This window comes from Eptesicus fuscus, chromosome 4 (genome assembly GCF_027574615.1).
Source record: "Eptesicus fuscus isolate TK198812 chromosome 4, DD_ASM_mEF_20220401, whole genome shotgun sequence".
Taxonomy (NCBI): Eukaryota; Metazoa; Chordata; class Mammalia; order Chiroptera; family Vespertilionidae; genus Eptesicus; species Eptesicus fuscus.
Window position 1 is genome coordinate 39,138,369 of NC_072476.1, and position 11,971 is coordinate 39,150,339.

Genomic DNA, 11,971 nt, shown 5'->3' on the forward strand with positions numbered 1-11,971 from the left:
TCCTCTTAAATTATGCTTAACAGTGCCATTGAACCTTTCTTCCTGAGCTCTCAGAAGAGTTACCATGCTCCATTGATCTATAAGATTATCTGATTATTGAAAGGGTAGCTTGGGAAGCAGACAGCATGGATTCGGATCCTGGCTGATCCTTACCAGCTGCATAACATTGGGCAATATGATAAATCCAGCTCTGTGCCTGAGATTCTGCACCTGTAAACGGAAGACATTTGCAGTGCCTACCACATAGGACTGTGGGGAGAACTAACTGGGTCAGTGCATATACTGCACTTCAAACGGTACCTGGTGCACAGTCAGCACCAGAGGGGGCTGGGTGCCACTGTGGAGAGCCATGTCACCTCATCGCCACCCCCAGCAGCATGCAGGCTCCATCAGAGGCTTCTTTCACGTGCCTTGGCTTTCCTGTGCAAGCACAGGGCCTGGCTTAGAATAAGGGCTTCCTAAAGATTAGTTGAATGTAATAATAAATACGTGACTTTATGGATCTAAAGTCTAACACCGTTCTCATCTTAAAATGTTGGTGAAACATGAGTTATCAGCTGGTAAAGTGTGTATAATCATTTCTATTCCTATATTCATGTTACATTAAGTCATGGAACTGATAAAAAGCAGATGGCTTAAAACCAAACCTTTGGGAGAAGAATTTCCCCTAGATTGCAGGGAAATGACTGGTAAGTATTTGTATACACCATGAACTTCCATTTTATTGGGTCCTGACTAGTTATTTATCTGTGGTGTCTAAAAATATACGATATCCCAAAATATACACTGAGTGGCCAGTGTATAATAATAATACACTGAGTGGCCAGTGTATGCATAATAATCTGGCCACTCGGTGTATATCCTATATAATAAAAGGCTAATATGCAAATTGTCCCCTTGACCAGGAGTTCCACCAGCAGGCAGGCCGGCCAACTAACTGTCCCCTCCCCCTGGCCAGGCTGACCAGACCCCACCACACACGAATTCATGCACAGGGCCTCTAATATATACATACATATATATATATATATATATATATATATATATATATGTATATATATATATGTATATATATATATATATATATATGTATATATATATATATATATATATATATATATATATATATATACACATACATATATATACACACACACACACACACACACACACATACACACATATATATATGTGTGTGTGTATACACACACACACACACAGAGTGGCCAGATTATTATGCGTTCAGAGATCATAATAATCTGGCCACTCAGTGTATATACACACTTTAACAGCTGATAAACTCATGTTTCACTCCTCTTTAGGTTGAACTGATTTGAAATAATAGGTGAAGCTAAGCTAAACTTTGAACAAAGAAAATTTATCCTAAAGTGTCACTAGATTTTTTTTTATGGGGATACATAAGAGATAAAGTTTATGGTACAAAACTGGCAACAGTCAATGAATTGAGACTGCACAAATACCAAAAGAAATGATTCTTGGTATTTGCGATTCCATTGCTTCTCATTATTACCATTGTCCAAAAAATAATAATAAAAAAATTACTCATTTCTGTAGGTTCTTTCAAATTTTGAAAATGAACTGTATGTTAATAAACACTGACTTTATAATCATTTAAAGTGTGTATACATTTTTGGGACACCCTGTATAATCATGAACATTTACCAGGATAGAAAGAACTCTGCTAGGCATTCTGAGTAGCAGATTAAACCCAGGGGGGTCTGAGGAGGAGTTTGCTGAGAGCTCTGGGAAAGGTTTTTCTCCCTAATTACGATAATAACAATTAATATACACCTTTCCTGCCTTGATATTGTGTGGGTGAAAGTGATACTTGGAGCCACAGCGCTTATGAGAGTAAAATCCAACATCCTGAACATCCTATAGCAGAAAGATACGAAGAAGTTGGGCTTCTGACGACATCTCTAACTATTGCATTACCTTCCAGGTGGACAAGGAAATAAATGTGCTCTCCAGTTCCATCCATGCTGTTGCAAATGGTAAGAGCATTATGCTAAGTGAAATAAGCCAGGCGGAGAAAGATAAATATCACATGATCTCACTCATTTGTGGAACTTAATGAACAACATAAACTGATGAACTAAAATAGATCCAGAGACATAGAAGCATCAAACAGACCATCCAACCTCAGGGGGAAGGCAGGAGAGGGGCTGCAGAGGTGTGTGAGAGAGACCAACCAAAGGTCTTGTATGATTGCATATAAGCATAACCCATGGACACAGTCAGTAGGGGGGATGAGGACATGTGCTTGGGGGGGGGGTGGTGGGAATGAGTGGGGAGAGGTTAATGGGGGGAAAAGGATTCATATGTAATACTTTAAACAATAAAGAATCTCTCTATATAAAAACCTAATATGCAAATTGTCCTCTCAGGAGTTCGACCAGGAAACAGAGAGTTCAATTGCTTGCTATGACATGCGCTGACCACCACGGGGTGGCACAGAACGAAGGCAGGCCCCGGCCAGCAACCAGAAGGCCTCGATTGGCCCTGATTGGTGGTCAGGCCTAGGTACCCTACCCGTGCATGAATTTTGTGCACTGGGCCTCTAGTTAAATGAATGAATGAATGAATGAAAATAAATGTGCTTGTTGCTAATGACCTTTAGTGGACTATTCTGTTACAAGCAGTTAAAACTATGTGACATATCAGTTTCTCTCAGCCATCAATCACACTGTAAGCCCAGACAGTATCAACTAAGCAACTCGCTTCATTTTCAAACTGGGCCCACATGAGCCAGTGAAATCTTTAGAACAGGGCAGTAGATTCGCCTGTGGGCATTAGGAATTGTGGGTTCCACCATTTCAGTCCTGGTATCAACTGGTGAAGTGACTGGTACTGAACAAGTAATTTTGTGTGTCATTTCATTACCTGTAAAATGAGGGATTTGTGTCAGGAAGCACTAAGGTCCCTTTCATCAGCATTCTCTGATTCTGTGTTTATAGCAGTCAAGAGCTGAGTACCCCCAGGAAGCAGACTGTGAATCCGAGATGTGCATGGAGGAGGGTTATTAGGAAGTGCTCTTGGGATTATCCCCTGTGGAGGGGGTGGGACAGATGTAGGATTGGCCAGAGGGAGAAAAGGAGCCACAGTGCAATTTCACTGGAAGCTGAAGCTGGGATGGTGGAGTGAGGAGGCCAGGCCTTCTGACCCCACATTGGGGAGCCACTGAGGAGTGTCTCTCTCTCCAGCAAAGACAACCCGTGTAAAGGGCTGGTGGCAGAGGACTCCCAGCAACTAGACAGAGGGCCTGCTGTCATTCCTGAAGGGACCTGAATATGCACCACAGGGTCAACGCTGACCTGGATCAACAAGACAAGACTGATCTCTTCTTTTCCCATTGTAATCCATGCAATTAAAAAATTTTCAGCAGGAAAATTTTCAAACCTTCATAAAAGTAGAGAGAATTGTATCATGAACTCCCATCTACCCAGCCTCCAGCCTCAATAATGGCCCCCATTCTGTCATTCTGGTGTCATGGATTCCCCACCTCTACTTTTCGCCCTCTGCTGGACGATTTTAAAGCAAACTCAAATTATTATAATAATCATGTATGGTCTATTAAACTCAACATAAGCTAGGGTGTCCACATGTGGCTCTAACATTAAGAGATTTTCATTTATTAAAATAGTTTAAATCAAAATATCAACATATAGCTGCCCCTCTCCCCACCCCAGCTCTGTGAGTTCAGTTCGAGGGCCTCTCCTATGGCCCTCAAGAGACACCTTCTGGCCAGGAGTTCTCACCTGCCCCCTTTCACCCTGTAGCAGGAAACCAAGAAGAGTTAGACTGGGAGCACTGGGTCCCAGGGTCCCATTACCAGCCAAGCCAATTAGGGGGTCCCAGGTGAACAGTATGTTTTGCCACCAGTGTTGAGATGAACAATGGCGAGTTGTGCAGAATTACTTGGTAAATGATGACTTTTGGTTCCCAAGGTCAGTAGATCCCAGTTTAAAAATAGTGTTTGTTTTAGCTATGCCCTCACTTTTCAAAAATTCTTCCACATAATGGCCCCATTCAATCATTCTCATTTCCAAACAACCATGTCCACTGACACGTCTAATAAAATGGAGGGTCTCAGTCCCAATGCCATAAAAGGGATCCCAGACCCAGAGGGATCACTAACAAAATGAACGATCCGATTCTTCCTCGGAGTGACCTGGAAGGGGCAGAAACACAGACACTGGGGAGAAGGTCAGGTCGGACGCCGCTCCTGAGGGATGTGCCATCTCAGGAATTCACATGAGGGGTCTGCTGCTTACTTTGTTTTCCAGAACATGTAGCTTTAACCCAGTGTTGTTTTCTCCCTTGTGGGAAGTCTGACTGCAAAGCTGGACAAGTGTTTTTGAATTCTTCAGTGAGAGTTGAGAAGCATGGAGGCCCGAGTGAGACACTGCCCACGCTGCATCTTTCCCCAGGAGCAGGGCAATGGTCCCTGTTTCTGGAGCGCACCCTGCTCTGCGGGCAGGACCCACGAGGACTAGAGACAGCAGGCTGTCCTAAGAGGCTCAGGGCTCAATTATGAGGGGAAGCCAGGGAAGCAGGGCAATCTAATAAGGATAGTTATTTGGGTGCATACAAACAAACTGGCCATCATCTACGTGGATACAAAATGTGGAAACTTCTTTATGACTAAAGGGGACCTGGTGAGAATACTGTAAGTCCATAGATCACCTTTGCGCAGTCCAAGAAATTTAGATGTTTCTCATGCTGCTTAAAAAGTTGTTCAAATAATAAATTGAAGGCATAAAATTCAAAAGATGTGAGATATACAAGGGGAGTGAAATGCCAGCTGGCTATGGTACTTACTCCCAGGATGCTCATGGAAGGTTTTTATTAGGAAGCATGTTTGAAGTCACAAAGTAGAATGTAGTTTTAGTAACTCTTCTAAAGGCCAATACTATTGAAACTGGGTAAAGACTGGTGACATTATTTTGCTTCTAAGAAATAAAGGCTTGGCGTCCCTGGGTCCGGGTGAGACCATGTGTCCCTGGATCCGGGTGAGGCCTCGTGCACCTAGGCCCGGGTGAGCCCAAGTGGCCCTGGGTCTGGGAGAGGCCAAGCGTCCCTGGGTCCGGGTGAGACCATGTGTCCCAGGATCCGGGTGAGGCCTCGTGCACCTAGGCCCGGGTGAGCCCAAGTGGCCCTGGGTCTGGGAGAGGCCAAGCGTCCCTGGGTCCGGGTGAGACCATGTGTCCCTGGATCCGGGTGAGGCCTCGTGCACCTAGGCTCGGGTGAGGCCACGTGCCCCTGGGTCTGGGAGAGGCCAAGCGTCCCTGGGTCCGGGTGAGACCATGCGTCCCTGGATCCGGATGAGGCCTCGTGCACCTAGGCCCGGGTGAGCCCAAGTGGCCCTGGGTCTGGGAGAGGCCAAGCGTCCCTGGGTCCGGGTGAGACCATGTGTCCCTGGATCCGGGTGAGGCCTCGTACACCTAGGCCCGGGTGAGCCCAAGTGGCCCTGGGTCTGGGAGAGGCCAAACGTCCCTGGGTCCGGGTGCGACCATGTGTCCCCGGATCCGGATGAGGCCTCGTGCACCTAGGCCCGGGTGAGGCCACGTGACCCTGGGTCTGGAAGAGGCTAAGCGTCCCTGGGTCCGGGTGAGACCATGTGTCCCTGGATCCGGGTGAGGCCTCGTGCACCTAGGCCCGGGTGAGCCCAAGTGGCCCTGGGTCTGGGAGAGGCCAAGCGTCCCTGGGTCCGGGAGAGACCATGTGTCCCTGGATCCAGGTGAGGCCTTGTGCAACTAAGCCCGGGTGAGGCCACGTGCCCCTGGGTCTGGGAGAGGCCAAGCGTCCCTGGGTCCGGGTGAGACCATGTGTCCCTGGATCCGGGTGAGGCCTCGTACACCTAGGCCCGGGTGAGCCCAAGTGGCCCTGGGTCTGGGAGAGGCCAAACGTCCCTGGGTCCGGGTGCGACCATGTGTCCCCGGATCCGGATGAGGCCTCGTGCACCTAGGCCCGGGTGAGGCCACGTGACCCTGGGTCTGGAAGAGGCTAAGCGTCCCTGGGTCCGGGTGAGACCATGTGTCCCTGGATCCGGGTGAGGCCTCGTGCACCTAGGCCCGGGTGAGCCCAAGTGGCCCTGGGTCTGGGAGAGGCCAAGCGTCCCTGGGTCCGGGAGAGACCATGTGTCCCTGGATCCAGGTGAGGCCTTGTGCAACTAAGCCCGGGTGAGGCCACGTGCCCCTGGGTCTGGGAGAGGCCAAGCGTCCCTGGGTACGGGTGAAGCTAGATCCTGGGTCCGGGTGAGGCCATGCGCCCCTGGATCCATCCGGGTGAGGCTGGGTCCCAGGCCCGGGTGAGACCACACGCCCCTTGGGTATGGGTGAGGCCACGTGCCCCTTAATCCGGGTGACGCCGTGCCCCTGGGTTCGGCCGAGACCAAGCCAGAGGGAGTCGGACCTCCATTACCACCATTTGTCCACCATCCAGAGCTGAGGGGTCAGGGCTGACATGTACACATAAGGAACTACTGGACATTGAAATTTGGTCTCAAAAGAACTGTTGGTACAGGGGGAAGCTCGCTACAGATTGATTCATTTGCCTGTCAGCATAACTATTATTGCGCGTCTCACATTTAGTTCTTATTAGTATATATCTAGTGACATATGATCTCGCTCATCTAGGGGAAATGATGAACAACATAGACTGAGGAACAAGAACAGAACCAGAAGCAAGGAGGCATCGATCGGACTATCGGGCCTCAGAGGGAGGATAGGGGAGGGTAGGGGAAGGGTGGGGGGAGGGGGAGAGTTCAACCAAAGGACCTGTATGCATGCATATAAGCCTATCCAACGGTTAAGTTCAACAGGGGATTGGGGCATGCGTGGGGAGAGGGGTGGGATGGGAATGGGGGGATGAGGACAAATATGTGACACCTTAATCAATAAAGAAATATAAAGTAAAAAAAAAAAAAAAAAAAAAAAAGAAATAAAGGCTTGGGACATTAGATGGAAAAATCCTAAGAAAAATATTAGCAGACCAAACCCAACAATGTAAGATATACAACATGATCAAGTTGAGGGTTAGTGTTTGCTTGTTGTTGTTGTTTTGCCTAGATTTCAAGGTTAATTTAACATTAGAAAATCAATTATAGAAATTCATCACAGTACCAACACCATGTGATTATAAGAATCAGATAAAGTTGCCTGCTATTATTAATTCTATTCAACCTTTCTCCAGGAAAGATGAGGAAAGAAAAATACATAAAAGGTGTAAAAATTGGTAAGTAATAAAACTATCCATATGCCCAGATAAAAACCATTGTGTAGCCCTAGCCGGTTTGGCTCACTGGATAGAGCATCGGCCTGGGAACTGAAGGGTTCCAGGTTCGATTCCGGTCAAGGGCATGTACCTTGGTTGCGGGCACATCCCCAGTGGGGGGTGTGCAGGAGGCAGCTGATCGATGCTTCTCTCTCATCGATGATTCTAACTCTCTATCCCTCTCCCTTCCTCTCTGTAAAAAATCAATAAAAAATATATTAAAAAAAACATTGTGTAGAAAATATAATTGATAAAGAATTACAAGTTGTTGGATTAAGAAAAATCAACATACAAAAATTAACTGCATTTCTATACTCCAGCACTAAATAGTTAAATATAATTTTTAAAGGATGCCATTAATATATCATCAAAAGTATAAAGATTGTAATAATAAATTTAAGAAAAGATGCATAAAACTACCATATGAAGAATATGGTAAAGCTTTTTGAAATACATTAGAGAAACTTTATATCAAATCATATATCATGTTCATTAATTGAAAAGTTCAACATCATTGAGGTATAAGTGTTCCCCTGATTGCTACTTAGATTCAATATGATTCCAATATAAGTCCTCAAAGTTTTTTTCCTATGAAACTGACAAGCTAATTCTAATATTTATATAGGAAATAAAAGGGTCAAGGGTGAATTTAACTTAATAGATATCAGCATTTACAATGACGATAAAATGACTGATTCACTGTGGTAATGAATTGGGGATAGATAAATGGATCAAAGGAACAGAACAGAGAGCTCAGAAAACACACCCACACTTAGTTTATGATTGTACCCATTGCATTTCAGAGACTTTTCAATAAATGATGCTGAGACAATTGGATATCCAGATGACAAAAAATAAAATTGGGTCTGTATCTTATGAAAATCAATTCCAGGTAGATTGAAGACTTAAATGTTCAAGGTAAAATTATAAGACCCTTAGAAGACGTTAAAGGAGACTACCTTTATAACCTAGGATCAGGGAAGGGTTTCTTAAGTAACATACAAAATGCTCCACAAACTATATAGACAAAGATTGATAAATTAAACTACATTAAAACTAAGAAACTCTGTTCATCAAAATTTACCATTAAGACAGTGAAAGTACATGTCAATATCTTCAAGAGAAGATATTTGCAAAGCATATAACTAACAAGGAGAAATGGGAAATGGAAAACAGACCCTTCACAGAAGAGGCGATCCAGATGGCCAAGGAAAGGATGTGCAACTTCACCAGTAATTGGAGAAATGCAATCACAAGCTCACAAGAAGGATCTATTTTGTTACCACTAAATTGACAAAAAAAAAAAAAAAATCTGACAATATCAAATACGTGAAGGTATGCACAATTTTTACGAATACTGCTAGCAAGAGAGTAAATCTGTACATCAGTATGGAAAACTTGGCATTATTAGCAAATGACTCAATAATTCCATTCCCAGCTATCTGCCGTAGGCCTAGAGAATTCTAGAGTGAACACCAGGAGAAATGTATTAAAATATTCATAGCAGCACCATCTGTGATAGGAGAAATTGGAGATAATCCAAATGTCCACCAATGACAGACAAGATAAACCCAGCAGTGAACATGAATGACTTATATCACGCTACATGCAGCAAAGCGGGTGAACATAATGTTATTTGTAAACAAAGAATTTGTATATGATTCTAAAAAGTTCATTTTTACAGATAGAAACACACAGTAAAATTACATACTGAAATAGTGAGAGACTAATTGAAACTTCAGGGTGGGAGAAGGTGGGATCAGGGAGAGACCCTGGATCCCAGAGGAACTCACAGATCTTATACAGGAAACAGTCACGTTCTTTACTGACACTGTGTATTCACCCTATCCTTTTCTTGATGCCTTGTATGTACATTATTTTAAAGATTCTTGTGTATCCTCTTAATTGCCAATACATTTAAAAAAGAGAAATAGCTATAGCAAGCAATCTTTACATTGATTAAATTTGCGGTTTTTAAGAGAATACTTTCCTATAGAAATAGCTTCCTGACATTAATATTGGAATGGAAGAAAAAAAATAAATCCTCGTTATCCCAATAAACATGACAGAAAATCATCAAAGAGGAACTTGGGGCAGAGGAGGAGAGAGAATAAAATAACCAGCCGCCTATACGAAGCCAAAAGTCTCCCTTGGAAAACCAGCCAGCCAGACGCACATCCCCCAGCCAGCCGACAGCCCTTCCCTCCGTGATAAGGCAGTAAATTCTCTCCCCCGCCTGGAGCTCAGTGTAAACACCAGAGAGCCTGAGGGACCACAGAGAGAGAGAGAGAGAAATGGCCTGGCTCCGGCTACCTCTCCTCTGGGGGAATGCTCACTATCAACTGTTGAATCACAAAACCCAAACTCTCCACTTCTACGGGGGTCAGGTGGGGAGGGTGCTGTGTGCCCCTGCGGTGGGGCGACCATCGGGTGCAGGGAGAGGGCAGGAGGGAGGGGTGGGGGGGGGGCAATACCAGTCTGGCCAGTGTGGCCTTGGGTCCTGGGACCCGGGAGGGCCACAGCTCGGGATCAGACTGCAGCGGCTCCGCGGACCTGCCCACCCGGCCTGGGTTACGCGCACCTTCCTGCCCCACATCTAACCGCCCCACTGCCAGTCGGGAACGGAAAAGGAAGACACGCTGGGCACGAAGTTGATGGATACTTCCTTCCATGTTCCTGGGGGAGGATAAAGCACATCTTGCAGTTCTTTCGGGTGCCTTGCGATCCATCACCGGGAATGAAACAAACCACCCACACCAGCGCGCGCAGGGGAAGCGGTGCGCAGCCTGGGGGAGAGCAGGCGGCGGCCAGAGCCAGCCCAGACTCCTCCGATAGCAGCTGGCAGCAGCAGCCCAGCCTGTCAGCCGCGGCACTTAGAGCAGATGGATATATATTATTTTTGTTTGGGGGGAGAGGGGGGCTGGGGGGATCCATTCTACCATTAATGACTCCTGGAGTGTTAGCTCAACTATTTTCTTTTATATTAAAAGATGACTTAGGTTCCTCATGGCTTCTCAGTGACTTAGGCCAGTCTACATGTTTTAAAATCAACTTTGAGGCATGAATTATGTACAATAAAATGCACTCCGGTTAAGTGTACAGTTTTTATAAATTTAATCTGTGCAACTGCTACAATTAAGATGTAGAACATTTCCACACACACACACACACCCTGCCCCCTTCCCAGTCCATCCTCCTGTTCCGTGTCCCCGGCTCAGGCTATCTCGGATCTGCTGGCTATCACTATGGATTAGTTTTGCCCTTTAAAGCATTTCAGATAAATGAAATCAGTCATATATTTTAAATGCAAGGCTTCCCCCATTCGGATAACCTTCTGCTTTCCGAGGGGTGTCTCCGGATTCGGTTCTTGTGGCTCACAAGGGCAAGGCTGCTTTGTCTTGTACCCCCCCCCCCCTTGCTGGTTTTTCCAGCTTTAGCGCATGTGCCCCAGAAGGCAATATTCCTGGTCTGGTCTTAAATGAAAGAACCAGAAAAGTTAAATATTTCTAACTTGAAGTGACGATGCGTATGACTCAGAGTGATATTAAAAAAAGAAAACATTGCCCTCGCCAGTTTGGCTCAGTGAATAGAGTGTCGGCCTGTGGACAGAAGGGTCCGGATTCGATTCCGATTAAGGGCATGTAACTCTGTTGCAGGCTTGATCCCTTGCCCTGGTCTGGGCATGTGTGGGAGGCAACCAATTGGTGTCTCTCTCACATCGATGTTTCTCTCTGTCTCTCCCCCGCACTTCCACTCTCTAAAAATCAATGGAAAAATATCCTCGGGTGAGGATTAACAGCAACAAAAACACTCCATCATATCTGGTCCACATGAGTTCACAGGACACGGAGTCCAGCCCCATGGCCCTCCCTGACTCCAGGCATTGGCTTCTGGGAGAACGTGACAAGATCCACTTACAACATCCACAAATAGGACGAAAATGCAGACAGATCAGCCAATTGTGAAATAGTGAAAAATAAAAAGCTGCTAATTGGGATTACCTGTGAGTATTTCCTCTCTGTACAGTGAGGGTGGGGACACAGAAGACGGTGGTTTCTCTCTCCCCATTTCTGGGGTTCTGGGCTAATTTAATGGTAGTCCGCACTGCCAGCTGTGCCCAGCCCAGCCGTACCGAGTCTTTCCACACCGAGGCACCCTCTCTGCCCAGCAAAGCCCTCCTCGGTACAAAGATTCTTAGGAACTCAGGCATGGACTTGTCTCCTAGCACAACTTCCCCCTTGTTCCTCTATCTCCAGGCCATTCGCTCTGGAGACTCTGAGAGGCCGCGAGTCACAGGACCAGAGACCTTGATCCACCGTGGCTGGCGAGGAGCAGGCAGACAGCTCTCCTCCCTTCTATTTCTGTTGCCCACCAGATCTACTTTAATGGCAAGTCAACTCTGGTGCCCTCGCTTATCTCTGTTGGCTAATGTCTTTAATTTCGCCACTCCCAAAGGGAATGATCCCAAATCTCAAGCCTGCGCTGTATTCAAGGCCCATGAATGCTTAATCAGAGCAAACAGGGGATTTGGTTTGGATATACAGCAAATCTCATGTCTTTTATGTTCAGAGAGCAGGGCTAAAAGAAGAAAATGACGATAAATCATTTCAAGAAACAGCATAACCTAAATGTTGTATGTTTATTCAAAGCGTCATACAATCATTTGTCCAGAGCT

General features: G+C 45.8%; 1 protein-coding gene across 1 annotated transcript in view; it reads left to right on the forward strand.

The window, feature by feature from the left end:
* The window catches only part of CEP120 (centrosomal protein 120), a 75,972-nt gene extending 72,639 nt beyond the window's left edge, over positions 1-3,333 (forward strand). Inside the window, exons 22-23 of the mRNA XM_054714959.1 lie at positions 1,964-2,015; positions 3,225-3,333. Coding sequence (XP_054570934.1) covers positions 1,964-2,015; positions 3,225-3,309 — 137 coding nt within the window. The 3' untranslated portion in view covers positions 3,310-3,333. The remainder of the gene's footprint in view (positions 1-1,963; positions 2,016-3,224) is intronic.
* Positions 3,334-11,971: the final 8,638 nt, after the last annotated feature.